The sequence below is a fragment of the Mustela erminea genome, chromosome 3, assembly GCF_009829155.1.
Source record: "Mustela erminea isolate mMusErm1 chromosome 3, mMusErm1.Pri, whole genome shotgun sequence".
NCBI classification, from domain to species: domain Eukaryota; kingdom Metazoa; phylum Chordata; class Mammalia; order Carnivora; family Mustelidae; genus Mustela; species Mustela erminea.
The window spans coordinates 126,017,916-126,037,280 of NC_045616.1; the positions used below are offsets into that span (position 1 = coordinate 126,017,916).

The window sequence follows — 19,365 nt, forward strand, 5'->3', positions numbered from 1 at the left end:
TAGAAAATATCATTCTCAATGGGAAAAACTGAGAGTTTTTCCCCTAAAGTAAGGAACATGGCAGGGATATCCACTCTTACCACTGCTCATCAACATACTGGAGTCTTAGTCTCAGACAACAAAAATAAATAGAAAGCATCCAAATTGGCAAAGAAGAAGTCAAACTCTCACTCTTTGCTGAAGATATGATACTTCGTGGAAAACCCAAAAGACTCCACCCCAAAACTCCTAGAACTCACACAGGAATTCAGTAAAGTCTCAGGATATAAAAATCAATGCCTAGAAAGCAGATGCATTTCTAGATACCAACAGCAAGACAGAAGAAAGAGAAATTAAGGAATCAATCCCATTTACAATTGCACCCAAAACCATAAAATACCTAGGAATAAACCTAAACAAAGAGGTAAAGAATCTGTACTCAGAAAACTATAAAGTACTCATGAAAGAAACTGAGGAAGACACAAAGAAAAGGAAAAATGTTCCATGCTCATGGACTGGAAGAACAAATATTGTGAAAATGTCTATGCTACCTAAAGCAACCATTACATTTAATGCAATCCCTATCAAAATACCATCAATTTTTTCAAAGAAATGGAACAAATAATCCTAAAATTTACATGGAACCAGAAAGGACCCCAAGTAGCCAGAACAATGTTGAAAAAGAAGACCAAAGTTGGCAGCATCACAATTCCAGACTTCAAGCTCTATTACAAAGCTGTAATCATCAAGACAGTATGGTATTGGTGCAAAAACAGAATATTCAAGCAGAATAGAGAGCCCAGAAATGGACCCTCAACTCTATGGTCAACTAATCTTTGAAAAAGCAGGAAAGAATGTGCAATGGAAAAAAGACAGTCTCTTCAACAAATGGTGTTGGGAAAATTGGACAGCCACATGCAGAAGAATGAAACTGGACCATTTTCTTACACCACAAACAAAAATGGACTCAAAAATGGATGAAAGACCTCAACGTGAGATAGGAATCCATCAAAATCCTTGAGAAGAACAACCTCTTCAACCTCAGCTGCACTGACTTTGTCCTAGAAACATCACCAAAGGCAAGGGAAGCAAGGGGCAAAAATGAACTATTGGGACTTCAGCAAGATCAAAATCTTTTTCACAGCAAAGGAAATAGTTAACAAAACCAAAAGACAACTGACAGCATGGGTTAAGATATTTGCAAAGGACATATGAGATAAAGTGCTACTATCAAAAATCTATAAAGAACTTATCACACTCAACCCCCAAAGAACAAATAATCCAATCAAGAAATAGGCAGAGGACATGAACAGACATTTCTACAAAGAAGACATCCAAATGACCAACATTTGACACATGAAAAGGTGCTCAACATCACTCGCCATCAGGGAAGTACAAATCAAAACCACAGTGAGATACCACCTCACATCAGTCAGAATGGCTAAAATTAACAAGTCAGAAAATGACAGCTGTTGGCAAGGATGTGGAGAAAGGGGAATCCCCCTACACTGTTGGTGGGAATGCAAGCTGGTGCAGCCACTCTGGAAAACAGCATGGAGGTTCCTCCAAAAATTGAAAATAGAGCTACCTTATGACCCAGCAATTGTAGTACTGGGTATTTACCCCAAAGATACAAATGTAGTGGTCCAACAGGACACATGCACCCAAATGTTTATAGCAGCAATATCCACAATAGCCAAACTATGGATAGAATCTAGATGTCCATCAACAGATGAATGGATAAAGACAATGTGGTATATATACAATGGAATAGTATGCAGCCAACAAAAGAAATGAAATATTGCCATTTGCAATGACGTGGATAGAACTAGAGCATATTATGCTGAGTGAAATAAGTCAATCAGAGAAAGACAATTATCATATGGTCTCTCTGATATGAGGAATTTGAAAGGCAAGAGGTTTGGGGGGTAGGGAAGGAAAAAATGGAACAAGATGGGATCGTGAAGGAGACAAACTATAAGAGATTCTTAACCTCATGAAAAAATGTAGCGTTGCTAGGGGCTTGGGGGAGGAGGGATATGGTGGCTGGGTTAAGGACACTGGGGAGGTATGTGCTATGGTGAGTGCTGTGAATTTTAAGACTGATGATTCACAGACCTGTACCCCTGAAGTAAACAATACATTATATGTTAATTAAAAAAATAATAATTGTGAGGATACTGGGCTGGAGAAAAAAGTGGAAGATTTCACTGAGACTTTCAATAAAGACACAGAAAATATTAAAAAGAACCAATCAGGGTTAAAGAATACAATAACTGAAATAACAATTAACAGTAGCTTAGAGGATGGAGAAGAACATACCAGCAACCTGGATGACAGGGTAATGGAGAGCAGCACAAGCTGAACAGCAAAGAGAGAAAAGAATTAAAAAAAAAAAAAAGAAGATAGATTAAGAGATCTCATGGACAATATAAACAAATATTTGCATTACAGGAGTCCCAGAAAAAGAGAGAAAAGTGTAGAAAACTTATTTGAAGAAATAATAACTGAAAACTTCCTTAATCTTGGGAAAGAAATAAACATCTAAGTCCAGTAAGCATAGAGAGTTGCAAGCAAGATGAACCCGAGGAGGTCCACAATATTGCACATAATAATTAAAATGTCAAAGTTTAAAGATAAAGAGAATCCTAAAAGCAGAAAGAAAGGAACAAAAGGTTACTTAGAAGGGAAAATCTATAAGGCTATCAGCTAGTTTTTCAGCAGAAACTTTTGAGTATCTCCTGCCACATTCTTCCGGCTTGCAAAGTGTTGAAAGGAAAAAAGGCTACAGCCAAGAATACTCTGCCAGACAAGATGATCATCCAGACTTGATGGAGAGATGAAGTGTTTCCCAGACAAATGAAAGATAAAGGAATTCATCACCACTAAACCAGACTTACAAGAAATATTAAAGGGACTTCTTTAAGTGGAAAAGAAATGACCATAACTAGACATAAGAAAATTATGAATCAAAGATGTAAAATATGACAACAAATGTGGAGAAGGGCAGTAAAAAAAGGAAGAGAAGGGGGGAAAGACCCCCTTCTTCTGAACTTAAATGACCATCAAATTAATAGGTTGCTATTTACTTGGAATGTTGTATGTGAACTTAGTGATAACCACTAAACATGATAGAAATACAAAGAAAGCAAAAGAAAGCTAAATATAACACTATAGAAACTCACCAATCACAAAGAATGAGAAGATGGGGACACCTGGGTAGCTGAGTGGGTTAAGCCTCTGCCTTAGGCTCAGGTCATGATCTCAGAGTCCTGGGATTGAGCCCCGCATCGGGCTCTCTGTTCAGTGGGGAGTCTCCTTCTGCCCCCCCACCTGCCTCTATGCCTACTTGTGATCTCTCTCTGTCAAATAAATGAGTAAAATCTTAAAACACACACACACACACACACACACACACACACAAAGAACGAGAAAAAAAAGGAACAATAAAACAGCAAGAAAACAAATTTTTAAAATGGCAAAAAGTATATATCTATCAATAATCACTTTAAATGTAAATGGCCTAAATGCTCCAAGCAAAAAACACAGGGTAACAGAGAAGATAAAAAAATAAGACCCATCTATATACGGCCTACAAGAAGCTCATACCTCAGGCATATACAGACTGAAAGTGAAGGGACTGAGAAACATTGACCATGCAAATGGAAGTGAAAAAAAGCTGGGGTAGTAATACTTAGACAAAATAGACTTTAAAACAAAGACTAATGACAATTATTACATAATGATAAAAGGATCAGTCCTACAAGAGGATATAACCATTATAAATATCTATATACCCAATACTGGGCCTAAATACCTAAATACATAAAGCAAACGTATGTGGACAGAAAGAGAGAAATCTGCGGTAATATAGTAGTAGTATGGACTTTACACCCCACTTACAACAATCAATGGATTATCCAGACCAAAAAAAAATCAATAAGGAAATAATGTCTTTGAGCATCTTTGAACCAGATAGACATAAAATATACATATGGAATACTCCATCTGAAAACAGAATACTCATTCTTTTGTTGTTGTTGTTTTAAGATTTTATTTATTTATTTATTTGACACAGAGAGACACAGTGAGAGAGAGAACACAAGCAGGGGGCATGGGAGAGGGAGAAGCAGGCTTCCCATCAAAGCAGGGAGTCCAATGTAGGGCTTCATCCCAGGACCCTGGGATCATGACCCCAGCTGAAGACAGACGCCTAACGACTGAACCATCCACATGCCCCCAGAATACTCATTCTTTTCAAGTGCACAAGAAACATTCTTCATTTCAAGTGCACATGAAACATATATGAATAGATCATATACCAGGCCATGAAACAAGCCTCAATAAATTTAAGAAGACTGAAATCATACCATGCATCTTTTCTGATCACAACAGTATGAAGCTAAAAATCACAAGAAAAAAAGGAAAAAACACAAACACACAGAGACTACACTCCATGATACCAAACAACCAATAGGTCAATGAAGCCATCAAAGAAAAAATAAAATGCATGGAGATGAATGAAGATGAAAATACAATGGTCCAAAGTCTTTGGGATGCAGCAAAAGCAGTTCTAAGAGAGAAGTATACAGTACAGAGTGATACAGGCTTACCTTAAGAAATAAGAAAAAGCTCAAATAAACAATCCAAACTTATACCTAAAGGAACTAGAGAAAGAACAAATGAAACCAAAGGAAACAAAGATCAGAGCAGAAATCAATGACCTAGGAAAGTCCCCAGCGCTCCCCCCTCCCACCGGCAAAAGAAAGAATCAGCGAAACTGAGTTGGTCCTTTGAAAGACAAACAGGGGCACCTGGGTGGCTCAGTGGGTTAAGCCTCTGCCTTCGGCTGAGGTCATGATCTCGGGGTCCTGGGATCAAGCCCCGCATCAGGCTCTCTGCTCAGCAGGAAGTCTGCTTCTCCCTCGCCCTCTGTCTGCCTCTCTGTCTACTTGTGATCTCTCTCTCTCTGTTAAATAAATAAAATCTTAAAAAAAAAAAAAAGGACAGTGGACCTATACAGACATTTTTCCAAAGAAAACACACAGATAGCCAACCCATGAAAAGAAGCTCAATGTCACTCAGAGAAATACAAATCAAAACCACAATGAGGTATTACCTGACAGTAGTTAGAATGGCTAAAATCAAAATGGCAAGAAATAGAATGTTTTGGCAAGGATGTGGATGAAAAGGAATCCTTGTGAACTGTGGAAAATAGTGTGTAGGTTCCTCCAAAAATTAAAAATAGAAATACCATATGATCCAATAATTTCACTATTGGGTATTTACCCACAGAAAGAAAAAATACTAATTTGAAAAGATATATGCACCCCTGTTTTTACTGCAGCATTACTTAAAATAGCCAAGATATGAGGACAACCTAAGTGGCCATCAATAGACAAATGGAGAAGGAAAATGTGTACACACACACACACACACACACACACACACACACACACACATATTAAACAATGATAAAAGAGGAGGAGATTGTGCCATTTGAGATAACATGGATGGAACCAGAAGGTATTAGGCAAAGTGAAATAGGTCAGAGAAAAAAATACTACACAATTCCACTCATAAGATTGTTAGCTACATTTGTAATGAACATAGCCTGATGTATAAACTTGTCAAATCACCTTGTAGTATACCTCGTATACCTTGTTGTAAACTAACATAGTGTGTATCAACTATACTAAAAAAAAATAAATAAATAAAGGGAGACTGCTAATGTCACATTATAAAAAATAAATAATTCTGTCCAAAGAAAAAACATTTTCTTGTTCCTTTTTTTTCCTTCCAGATTTTGAAATCAGGAATGGAAATATTTTGTGACTTCACAAGAAAGCGATGCTCCTCAAATATGAAACTAGGTCAGTGTTGATTCTTCTCTATAATAATCTTAAGGAAATCACTTTGTAACTGAGACTGACAAAGTATCAGGAGATCTCATCTTCCATACTTGATGATAATTCAGAATACTTGAGAAGTAACAAACATTTAAGAAACGAGACATTTGTTAAAATTTTTAAACAGGCATTTATGCTCCTCCCTTACTGAACACTCAATTATACACTCTTTATATACTTTAGAATTTTTTAAAGGGGGAGGGAGAGAAAGAAAGTGCATAAGCATGCTGAGTGGGGAGTGGGAGGGGGAGAAGGAGAGAGAGAATCTTAAGTAGGCTCCACACTCAGGAAGGGTCCCAACTCAAGGCTCAATCTAATGACCCTGAGATCATGACTTGAGCCAAAAATCGAGAGAATCATTTAAATAAATAAGGTAGGACAAACTACTACAATAGCATAACATTATAACATGTAACAATATTTACTATATTAATATTTACTATATTAATATCAGCCACCTTTTTTTCCCCTTCTTTTCTCCAGTTTCCTATGTCAGCTTGTGCCTTTATTTCTGGTTTTCTTTTCAGCTCCAAGTTCCTTATACTATGGACATAGATTTAGACAGCTCGGTCTAGTTACAGTCTGCTAAGTTTTATGTGCAAAGACTAAAATTTCATATACACATATCTAATATATATTTCTATATATTTCATATATACATATCTAACTATTATACTAAGCAACAGATTTCTTAATATAGAAAGCATCCAGGATTAAACAAAAATTTGCAAAATTCCAGGTACAATTTGTCTTTTTCACTGTAAAATGTTAATAAGATAGTTTGTTCTGTTATCATGATTTCTTTACAGGGACGAAGAATAATTGAAGGAATAAGTGCGAACTACACCGATGTTCGCATGCACACACATTTCAAAGATGACAGTACTTTGGGGATATATTTTATATATTCGAAGACCTTTCATGGAAAACAGCAGTGCACTATACATTAAGCTCTTTCTCTAAGGGTTATGCTTTTTAATGTGATTTTTAAAGTTATAAATTAATGGTAACATCCTCAAAATAATGCAATATAAACCAAACTACATATGAAAATCATTCAATAAGTCTTCATTCTGCAAAAATGCAGATTAACTTTGTTTACCAATACTGAAGCAAATTAAACTAGGTCGGTTTAATGCTTTTTCTTACCCTTGTGATGGTAAACAAGTAGACTCTTCCTTCCTCTTTCTTTAGGTCATTCATGTACATTGGTGCACCCACCAAGAGCACGTCTGTAATGGTATCTTTATTCACATCGACGGAACATAGCACGCTGCCAAAATAGGAGCCAATCTGGAATGAGAAAGCATATTAACCTTAGGATTTGTAGGATGCATATACTTTGTTTTTTTTTTCAAGATTTTATTTATTTGACAGAAATAGAGATCCCAAGTAGGCAGAGAAGCAGGCAGAGAGAGAGGAGGAAGCAGGCTCCCTGCTGAGCAGAGAGCCCAATGCAGGGCTCAATCCCAGGACCCTGAGATCATGACCTGAGCCAAAGGCAGAGGCTCAACCCAAGGACGCATATACTCCTAATGGTACACTGAACTTTCATTTACTCATTCAATAAACAAAAATCGAGTGCTTACTACCTATAAAGTGCTAGAAACATTAAGATGGACAACCTAGTCCCCTTTCTCAGGTTGTATCATGATAGAGCGCTTGGTGGCTAAACCTTAGTGTGCACACAAATCACCAAGAACAGGTATTTATTTATTTATTTAAATTTTCAAAAGATTTTATTTATTTATTTGACACAGAGAGTAAGAGCACCAGCAGGAGTAGCAGGCAGAGGGAGAGGGGGAAGCAGGCTCCGCAAGGAATAGGAAGCCCGACGCGGGAGCCCATTCCAGGACTCCGGGATCATGACCTGAGCCAAAGGCAGTTGCTTAACCAACTGAGCCACCCAGGCGCCCCAAGAACGGGTCTTTAAAATACAGATTCTGGAGACTATCTCCAGAAACTCCGACTGCATGCCATCCAGAAAACAGTATTTTAAATAAGCACTCCGGGTGTCCCGAGGCGGGGGGAGTCAAAGACCACATTTAAAAGAGAAACACTTGAAGGTCTGTGAGGTGTGCTGTACAGAAAGGCAGGAAGGAAGAGGGAAGTGGGACAAGTGCCCATGCTGTGTGGTGAGGGACGTTCTCCAGAGGCAAGGGCCAGCTGCTGCCTGAGCAGAGTGTGGAGTAGCCAGGAGGGCTCAGAAGATTAAACGTCCTTTAAATGGCATCTTAAAAATCAAGGAGTTTTCTAGGTGGAGAAGAGCAGGCAAGCCTGGGTAACGGAACTGTCTGTGGCATGATCTTGGACAGGAGGGAAGTTCTCAGATAGTGGAACACAACACCGGGAGGAGAGCCAGTGAAAGAAGAGAGGCCAGCCACCTGAACGCTTCACGCACGCCTCCGTGAATACCTCTGCGGGATTCAGAAACAGGTAAGAGAGGATTCGATCTAGAACACGATCATCTTTTTTCTCAAAATAAAAGCACCCTTCTTTAAAAGAGTAAAGAGGAGAGAAAAATATGTGACTGTAGCTGGCTTGCGGTCAAGGAAGTCAAAGACTCATGTCTTCTTACTCCTGGAACAGCCATAGAGATGGGAGCCTCGCACTTAATCCCAGAGAAGGGAAATCTAAATGGTTGGTTTCTCGGACTCAAGGAAGGAAAATCTGTTTGTCAGAGACCGGGGTTGCCCATTTCAAATAGGCACCAAGCCCATGGGTCGAAACTGCTTAGTAAGGAAATCAGAATCTGTCGGCTGGCCTCTGCTCTAGCGGGCCGCGACTGGGAGTCATCAGTGGTTCTGACTACTGAATGGTCATGCTGAGAAGGAAGTGGCAGAAAAGTAAGTTGCTTTAATTTTAGAAACCTCAAAGCCACAGGACCCCTGTGCAGGCCCAGATGTAACAGCTCAGTCTTAACAATGCTGTACTTCTGCCTTCGTATCTGTCTTCCAGATTACCGGCTCCTAGGAGGAGCTCGCCAATAAAGCCATGGTCAGGTGCCTATCGTTAGGATTAAATAACACCCACGTTCTATTAATCTGGGGAGTCCAAAACTTGCAGTTGGATATAGCCAAACAGAACAGGCTTTGAGGTTACACAGGACTGGGTTTTTAATGACAACTCAACCCCATGAAATCTATTTGACCTTAGGAAGGTAAACTCTCAGTAGCCCGTTAGAAGAAGACAGCAGATCTCAGTATTGTGAGGATTTAAGGAATATTTTTCAAGTTTTATAGAGGATCAATTAATAAATAGTGTATTATTATTTTCAGAGGTAGAGTTCAGTGGTTCATCAGTTGTATGTAACACCCGGTGCTCATCACATGTCCTCCTTAGTGCCGGTCACCCAGATGATTTAAGGAATATTCAAGTAAATACAGATCATAGATCCAGCCACAGGGTCGGCACTCAATAAATGCTGGTTCCCGTTTCTACCAACTCCCACTCCTCATCTGCCCCAGTTGTCACTATGATTAATTCCACCTGCTACACAGTGGCATTTACCTGGTCACCTCGGTGAGCCTGAATAACTGTGACATTGCCATTCTCATCAACACTGTAGAGCACTATCTGGCCAGTATAATTTGCCCGAGGAGCACCGGCAACAAAGTGGATGTCTTTTCCAGTAGAAATCGCAGCCACAGAGTAACCTAGGAGAGAAGTTACAGAGCAGGTATTATTGAAGAGCTCAGCCAGAGAAGCTTGCAAAGTTGGCAGAGAGGACCAGAGGTCCCTGTGTGTGTTTGTGTGTGTGTGTGTGTGTGTGTGTGTGTGTATAGGGGTATTAGAAGGTGTTATAAGGATGGTCAGTAATGTATCCTCCAGACTGAGCAGGTATTTTAATGCTGAAACCAAAGCAGTCCACTCCCTATTGTTTGCAGAGTTTTTTTCGGGGTAACTTACTGACAAGGGCAATCCGGCAGGCAGGCAGTCACAGACAAGCGAACAGATGATCCAAAACACTATGCAACTACTCTCCACCCCTACTCAGCCCTTCATCTCTAGCCTCCAGCTTTTATGGAGTAATGGGCACAGTGGTGAGGTCACAGGGTAGTCATCTAAAGTGGCGTCCCCTGTGCCACAGGGCTCTCTGTTGTTTATCTAAAGTGGTGGCATCTGTGCGCCAGAGAGGAGCTCTACACAGAAGGCCAACGACGGGGTCAGTGTTGTCAGCTCTCCTTCACAGGGATGCACAGTTCCTCGTGGGCCCGGGCATATCACTGCGGGCACATCTTCCTTTTTCCTAAGACGAACTGCTCCTCCCCTCTGACAGGCAGCACTGCCCTGCAGAGGGGGAAATCTACCTATAAAACATCCCTAGTTTGGGGGTTGGCCCATCCGCCACTCATGAACCTGGCACTGAACAAGTATTTCTTGAAATGAGTAATTACATGAATTTAAAAGGTAATTGTCATGCAGTGACAATTTGAAGTCAGATGGTCCCAAGTTCAAATTGTGGATTTGCCACTAAGTTGTTTATCTTTGGGAAAGTGATTAACCTTGCCGGCTCTCAAAGGTAAAATGGGGATATTACTTTCTTCAAAGGGTTGTAGGAGAATTTTTTTTTTTCTTAAGCAGGCTCCATGCCCAGTGTGGGCCCAACATGGGGCTTGAACTCATGACCCTGAGATCAAGACCTGAACTGAGATAGAGTCAGACACTCAGCCAACGGATGAGGCATCCAGGCATCCCTGGAAGGATTAAAAAGTTTATGTAGATAGAACTGCCCGCTCGGGAACTGTCCCATAGTCAGTGCTCAAAATCAGTGGCTGCTTATTATAGGAACAAAAAGACTAGGAACTCTAAAGTAATATAAATTAAGCAGAGAGAGTCAATTATCATATGGTTTCACTTATTTGTGGAGCATAACAAATATCATGGAGGACAGGGGGTGTTAGAGAGGAGAAGGGAGTTGGGGTAAATTGGAAGGGGAGGTGAATCACGAGAGACTATGGACTCTGAAAAACAATCTGAGGGGTTTGAAGTGGCGGGTGGGTGGGAGGTTGGGGTACCAGGTGGTGGGTATTATAGAGGGCACGGATTGCATGGAGCACTGGGTGTGGTGAAAAAATAATGAATACTGTTATGCTGAAAATAAATAAATTGAAAAAATTAAAAACAAACAAATAAATAAATTATAAGCAAAGATAAATAAATAAATAAAGTAATATAAAACTGCCAGTTACTATATTGGCTTTTAGGAACTATTTCCATTTTAGGGAAGCACAATCACAGCGGCTTGAAGAGCCCGAAGAGACTGACAAGTGAAACACAGTGTGTCATTGAAGAGTTTTAGGATAAGGCCCCATTTGCAAAGAGGCAACGTAAATGTGTGCAATAATTATAATCATTAGATGACACTTCAGGGCTTTGCTGAACGGATCCTGAAATTCAGCAAGGGGTTTGTTTAAAAAAGGGAACTTAAATTTGCTGAGTCAAATGCTGCTATGTCTTACCTAGATACGAACTGTGATTTTTATCTTGTAGAATTTGGTCAAAGGCTTGGTTAGGAAAGATCAGATGTCCATGAGATGTCTGCTGGACAACAGTCCCACTCCAGGCATAAGCTCCTACCGCACCCAGCATCAGAACATCCTAAAATAATTGAAAAATGAAGATCATGAGAACAAACTACCTTTAAAGCACAAGTGTGCAATATGGGCAAAGCACTGAAATAAACGACCTAGATTTAAAGAGAAAATGATGAAGTAGAATGTATACCAATGTATGTTGACATAAGTCCATTATATCATAAATATCCATATATGTCATATATCCAATACATTAATATAAGTTTTAATGTATTTTGTGCTGGAAAGCAAGCCTTCTCCCAGACCATGTCACTTTGATACATTCTATAGATAAATCTCTACTACACTATAGGAAGAGCAAATGGCCTTCTTTCAATTTCCACTCAAAGTTACACATGTGCAAATGACAAACATTTGTGAGCCTCCTGTCCCACATATCCATGAGAAAAGCTTAGGGTGGGATGTGAGGTATGCTTGAGGAGGAGAGATGGGGCCCCGGGGTGGCGGGGGAGGCCCTCTTCTGACCTCTTCTCAGGCCCTCTTTAATCTATTTTCAATGCTCTTCTTCTTTCCATTTGACTCCTTCTCAAAGGTTCCTCCATCTTCTATAACCTAGTCCATCTATTGGAAGATGGCACACCTACAAAAGGTAACTACAGAGTGACATTCCATCTGCTTGGAGGAAGATAGCCATTGGTCTGCCCCAGGACAGAGTTCTCCGGACTGACTCAAAATCCAACCTGAATCATCAAAGTTGTAAGTCATGGTAGGAGGCAGGGGTTGTCCGGGTGGGATTTATTACTTTTAACTTTTTGGTTTTAGATCTCAGAAAACATCAAAGATACGGATTTTGGATTGGAAAATATAAGCCACTAAAAATAAAGCAAATAGGAAAATGTGTCCCATTTTGAGGACAAGAGACCATGAAATTGTGTGAAAGACTGTCATAAATTTGGGATTCCACAGTTTGGCTAGATGTCCGTCAACAGATGAATGGATATATACACATTGGTATGTGTATATATACACAATGGAATACTATGCAGCCATCAAAAGAAATGAAATCTTGCCATTTGCGACAACATGGATGGAACTAGAGCGTATCATGCTTAGCGAAATAAGTCAAGCAGAGAAAGACAACTATCATATGATCTCCCTGATATGAGGAAGTGGTGATGCAACATGGGGGCTTAAGTGGGTAGGAGAAGAATAAATGAAACAAGATGAGATTGGGAGGGAGACAAACCATAAGTGACTCTTAATCTCACAAAACAAACTGAGGGTTGCTGGGGGGAGGGGGGTTGGGAGAAGGAGGGTGGAGTTATGGACATTGGGGAGGGTATGTGCTTTGGTGAATGCTGTGAAGTGTGTAAACCTGGCGATTCACAGACCTGTACCCCTGGGGATAAAAATATAGGTTTATAAAAAATAAAAAATTAAAAATAAAATTTGGGATTCCACATCAAGGGTACAAGGAGGGACTTCAGGAAGTGTACAAAAACTCAGGAAGTTGTGTGCAAAATCCTCTGAGTGTGGTTTCATTTACACTCTTTCTGAGGGAAAAATCCATAATTTTTATTAGCACTCCAAATGATTGGTGATTCAAAGTTAGCTCCTTTACTTGTAGAGAAAAAAAACAAGCCATTCCTGGTCCTTCAATCAAGTCCCTTGAGTTCATACTCTTCCCTAAGCTTTTTCAGTGCCATCTCTGTGTCCTCTGCTACTCCACTGGGACCCTGAGCAGAGTTGGAGCCAGAGCCCGGGGAGGTCGATGTTTATGAGAAGGAAGAATGGATTTTCTGAGCTAAGCAATCTTCCCATCTCACATGTTTCCTAACTCCTCACTTTCTCATCTATCTTCTGTCTCTGCTCTTAGAAAAGAGATACTCTGGCACTTCAGAATTCAACAGTGGCAGTGATGACAAGAGTTTGTGTTTTGTTTTTTTTAGACACTTATTTATTTATTTATTTATTTATTTGAGAGAGAGCGAGAGTGTGTGCGCATGTATGTGCACAAACTGGGGAAGGGGGAGAGGGAGAGAGAGAATCTCAAGCGGACGCCCTGCTTAGCAAGAGGCGGGCTCAACCCCAAGCCCCCGAGATCATGACCTGAGATCATGAATCAAGAGTCAGACCCTTAAATGACTGAAGCACCCAGGTACCCCAAGAGTTTGTGTTTTTAATAAATTTTTCCAGTAGTTAATTGATTTAAAGGAAATTCCTGCAGTGATATCCTTTGAATTAATATAGTGCCTGGCCCTTGAAGCACTCATACACTTTCTTGAATATTAACATTTTTTTTTCCATAAAATATCCCCGTGAAACAGGGAAGGGAAGGCATTATTATCCTTCATCTTTTGGATGACAAATCAGCAACACAAAGAAACTGAATGACTATGACTAGGAATCAGAACTGTTGATCACTAGATGGCTGTTTTTTGTATTCTATATATAAAGCTACTGTGCCCTGAAGTGTTCAGTCAAATGACAGCATGGCCAGAATTTATCTGATATACACACATTTTGAGGAGAGTAATCAGCACTGAATCCCACTTGTGACATTTCCATCTGGAAGTTGTCTCCTCCTTGAACAGTACCTGGGAGATAGTAATTTCAAGAGTTACATCACTGCCAATTTTTAAATCAAGTTTTCAAGCACATGTGCATTCACTTACACACATGAAAACATGTGCACACGTACATATACAGACATACACACACTCACACACCCACAATGTTCTGATGTTCACTCAAAAATACAGAGCTGGCAAATTCTGGGAGGGAGAAATCACTAAGGAAGTGTTCTAACAACACCCACAAGATTTCCAAGGTAGTGTTTGAAGTTGGGGTTAATCTTGATTATGCATTAATGTATTTATTTGTATGCATATAATGTTCCTGATATAAAAACACTCAAGGTGTGGGATGAGGTAAAATAAAAACTGAAGGGATGGCCTTTTTAAAAAATTATTACTAGCTAAGAAACAAAGAAACTAACTGAATTTTTGCTTTTAAATATTGGTACTAATAAGTACACACACATCTCAGTGTAGTTGGAAGATGTGCAGTGAAAACCAAACAGAGATATTCGTGTTAGTCTTCAGGATCCAGGACTCAAGAATGAGTAGTAATTTTATCAATTGGGAAGTTTGTCATATTTCTACATATGTGCTTGCCTCTGACACTGAAATCGTAGAATTCGATTAGTATTCTCTTTCCATACTGTGTGGTCAAAATGGTTACATTTCATTATTTTTCACAAAAAGGAATAAATTCCTGGACTACCACTTGGATATAGAGAGTGATACAGATAATGTATACCATAGAATATAGTCACTTTTTAGAAGATATAATAATTTATACAGGATGAGTAGAGATAATTTTTTTAAAGATTTTATTTTTAAGTAATCTCTATATCCAACATGGGGCTCGAACTCAACCCCAAGATCAAGAGTTGCATGCTCTACTGACCAAGCCAGCCAGGTGCCCCAAGATAATTTTTAATAAAGTAGACCAGTGCTTCTCCAAAAGCCAAAATAGCAAATAAAGCACAAAATCATTTTTAATTAGCATTTAGGTTGCATAGTGATTACTCATGTCCATGCCACTACAAGCAAGCATAAGTCATACCATAAGAAGCCAAATAATTTTATATTATCTCAGGGCACATTAGATTTTGATAATGATTTCAACAACTTAGAGGTACCATCAGATGTTTAAAGAAGAAGTAATATTTTTTGGGTAGAAGTTGCCAGTAGATAATTAGGAGGTGAAGATAAGACTAAGGTATGAATGCTTAATTTATGCAATGTCCTTGGACCCAGCTTCTGAAAGAGCACCTGACCTATGGTGGGTACTCAATAAATCAGGCTCTTTATTACTGAGAGTTATTTCAGTTTACCACTAGGAACCAAAATTTGGGTCATGTGGGACTTTTTCCTAACTGGAAAGTGTGTTCCATATAGTGAGTTCTTGAACATGTGGTATTTCTACACTTCCAAGACCATTAAAGTAAATTACTGTAGATCTGGTAAATAACACATTTCCTTGAAATCCAAACTATTAAAAATCCTCACTATGTTTTCTTAATTTTAAAAGTATACATGTTTGTTGTAAATGAATTCAAGAATTTCAGAAATTCTATAACAGTATAAAAAGGTAAAACTTTTATGATTATAAAAACTATGTGGGGTAAAAATGTAAAACTGTACATCAATAATAGATATTACTAACTTGCCTTCCCCCCAAAGCTATATAATTTATAATCTTATCAATAGTGTATAAACTTCTTTGCTTCCCCATAATATCTCCAAGATTATACATTACTAATCTTCACTATCTTTTAGGCACAAATTAACATTAACTTATAATTTAAAATAATTACTGAAATAGGGAATATTTTCTTATGTTTATTAGCTATTTGTATCTTACCTTTTATGAACAACTCATTCATGTTCTCTATTTTTCTTACTGATTCATAGGAGTTCTTTTCATATAAAGTATATAAGTTAACATTAAAAGAGCAAGAATAAGCAATAAAATAAAAAAATTCTTGAAAAAAGTTTTTGAAAGATGGAGTTCTTTTACCTTCAATGCTAAAAATTTGTTCTCCTAGTGTCCCAGCCTTTTCTAGTAGAGCTGCTTCATCAGACACGTTGAAAAAATATCTTTCTGTTGGAATACTGGCAATTGCTTTGATTTCTTTTATTAAATTTTTAGTATCAAGTGCATTTCTGTTTAAGTACCCAAGAACCTTAAAAATAGAGGAGGAGAGTAAAAAAGTCATTACAGCTGCACTCCAATATTCCTACTAGCACTTTCTAATATTTATTTCTGAACACAGCGGTACCTCTGGAGAAGTAAACCCAAACCCCTTTAGTCAACAGGACTGAAAATCAGCAAGAAGTGAGACATGGTCAAAATCTTTTCTATAAAGCTGTGAGCACCAAATGAGAAAGAAAGTGCAGTCTTGGGAAGTGATGTTATAAAGGAGCACGTACCCATGAACTGAAGACAACTAAAAAGAAAAGCTACTTACTGCTATGCCAAATCTCAGTATATTGTCTTTGTTGCATTGATCAATCACAGCTTTCAACATTGAGCCATCATGTGATTCGCCATCAGTTACAACCACCATGACTTTGGTAGCCCCCGGTCGTCCTCCCGCAGCGGCCGCATAAGCAGAATCTCTGTGGCAGATGAGATTAAAGACTCACTATCAAAAGATGAAGCTAATATGTGGGCCTCTGGTTAGAAATATAAATGCGAAGCTAACTTCTTTGAGCATGACCTACTGGGACTTAGAATTTCTCTCTATGTCGGGTCTGTTGACATATTTACCTGCATTCTCTTTGCAGCTTATAGGGAAATATATATAAATTTTGCTTAGCATTAACAATAATTTCCGTAGTTTCTATGGCGTGCGTGTGTGTGTGTTTGTGTGTGTGTGTGTGTGTGTGTGTACTGACATCAATAATCCTTAGATTTCTCTTCTGATAACAAAATTCAGTTCATTAATACTAATCAACACAGCAAAGATAGTCCTGTCACCAGCTTTACTCACTGGATCTGCATTTACTGTCTCAATATGAAACTGTTTTTTTTTTTTTTAAATAGTAAATATATTTGGTCAAAGAATTTCAAAGCATTTGGAAAGGCCAAGGCACTGTTCCAAAGGTAACTACCTTTATCTGTTTATGTTTCCTTATAGAAAACATTTTATTGAGATGTATATGCATAATCTACTCCTCAAATATTCATGTAAATGGGGCCATAGTCTGTACAGTTGTTTTTCATTTTTTTAAACACTTTATTCAACTGAGAGAGAGAGAGAGAGCACAAGCAGGGGGAGCAGTAGTGGGAGAGGGAGAAGTGGGGCTCCTGCTGAGCAAGGAGCCTGATGCAGGATTGGATTCCAGGACCCTGGGATCAGGACCTGAGCCGAAGGCAGACATTTAAACGACAGACCACCCTGGTGCCCTTATAGAGTTATTTCTCATTTGATGGAGATCTTTCCACAAAGGCATATACAAAGTGCTCTTTCTCTCTCTCTTTAAAGGTTTTTATTTATTTATTTGAGAGAAAGAGCAATAGAGAGTGTACAAACAGGGAGGTGGGAGGGGGCAGAGAGAAAAGGAGAAGCAGACATCCCAGTAAGCAGGGAGCCTGATGTAGGGCTCAATCCCAGGGCCTTGAGATCCTGACCTGACTGAGCCACCCAGGTGCCCCCAAAGCTCTCCTTTTTAATGGCTGCATAATATTTCATCATATGGGGATAGCCATCATTTAACCAATTCTCCATTATTGTGCATTTAGGCCATTTTGAATTTTACAAGTAATGTTGTATTAAATGTCCTTGTCCATATATCTTGGCATACTTTTCCAAATGTATCAGTAGGATAAAATCTTAGTAGTGAAATTACTGGGACAAAAATTTACACATTTCAAACTTTGAAAGATATTATAAAATTGGACTCTAAATATTTGTATTTCCATGATGTAAAAGAATGCAAGTTTCTCCATCTCCTTTCCTTAACAATGAGGACTACTAAACTTTTAAATTGGAGACATTCTGATAAGTGAGAATATATAACTATCTTAATATGCATTTTTTTCATTATTAAGAAATAATGAACATTTTATGTTTATTAGCCATTGTATTTTTCTCCAAGAACTCTTGATTTTTCTTTACCTTTGCCCATTTTTCTTTGTATTGTTCATTATTTTCTAATTAATAAGAGCTCTTTGTTAATTAAGAAAATGATCTTTTGTCATATATGTCACAAATATTTTCCTCAGTTCATTAATCTTTTAAATTTTAGTGGTATTACCTCTGTATATAAATTATATATTTTGACATCAATTTTATTAGTTTTTTATGTGTGTCTTATATCTTTGACATGGTATTTTAAAAGGACTTATCTCTAGACTTGTTTCTTTGATCATCCAAGTTTCTCATAGTCCCTTAATAATTCTACTTTCTTAGATTTACATTTTTGGTACAGTTGAAATTTGTTTTGATTCAAGGAGTGAGTCAGGAGTTCAGCTTTATTTTGTTTCTAGATAGGTACCCAGTTGTCAACAACTTTTTTCCTGTCCATGGGATTCTCCTGTTGCATATTCTTTCTGGGGAATGCCCTCCACTCCTTTGGAATACCTACCACTAATATGATGACACCTTAAAGTCTACATCTATTTCCATTCATCTCTCCCATTTCAAATTTACATATTCAATGCCTGCTGAATATTTTCACCAGAATGTATAAGGGACACTTTAATTTCAACATGTTTAAAACTGAGAATATAATTTTATTCCCTAAAACTTTCCTACATAGCAGAATGCAGTATTGTCATATTTTTCACCCAGACAAATTAGAATACAGTACTTCCATGAAATACTTGTTGAGTGAATTATACTCTTTTTGACACATGGTAGAATTCATGTATATTTATAAGATTTCTGAGGGTAGAAACTGTGCCTCATTTGTTCTGATTACCTTCAGGTCTTAGAATAATGAATCACAACCATAGGCAGTCAATGAAATAAGGTAAATGGAAAATGGGAATATTTACTAAAAGAGTAAATTCTATTTGATATTGTAAAGAAACAGACAAAAAAAAGAAAAGAAAAAAAAAGGTAATTAACTTCTGGAAGGTGTGAGTAAGAAGTTAGGTGATTCTCTTAACAACAGAAAGGCTCCTATTAGCTTGGGAAATAGTGGTAAGAGTGAGATGATGGCACAGGAGAGAAAACCAAAGTTCTGAAAAGATGATAAAACCAAAAAAGTCCCATCAAAACAGACAGTGGCTCTTCTTCTTGAGAGGAGATCTTACCAGCCAGGCCCCTGAGCTTCCTCACATCATATCCATACTTCCTGCTGAAAACATAGGTCCTCTACCATTTGTAACTCCTTCTAGGCCATTTTCTATGTCAACCTACT

At 38.3% G+C, this 19,365-nt stretch overlaps 1 protein-coding gene across 2 annotated transcripts in view; it reads right to left on the reverse strand.

Moving 5' to 3' along the window:
* ITGA2 (integrin subunit alpha 2) overlaps positions 1-19,365 on the reverse strand; it is a 107,889-nt gene that overhangs the window by 35,656 nt on the left and 52,868 nt on the right. For both annotated transcript variants that reach the window (XM_032337426.1, XM_032337427.1), the window contains 6 exons: positions 16,464-16,614; positions 16,013-16,178; positions 13,946-14,022; positions 11,351-11,489; positions 9,399-9,544; positions 7,038-7,181 (listed from right to left, as the gene is read on the reverse strand). In XM_032337426.1, coding sequence (XP_032193317.1) covers positions 7,038-7,181; positions 9,399-9,544; positions 11,351-11,489; positions 13,946-14,022; positions 16,013-16,178; positions 16,464-16,614 — 823 coding nt within the window. The remainder of the gene's footprint in view (positions 1-7,037; positions 7,182-9,398; positions 9,545-11,350; positions 11,490-13,945; positions 14,023-16,012; positions 16,179-16,463; positions 16,615-19,365) is intronic.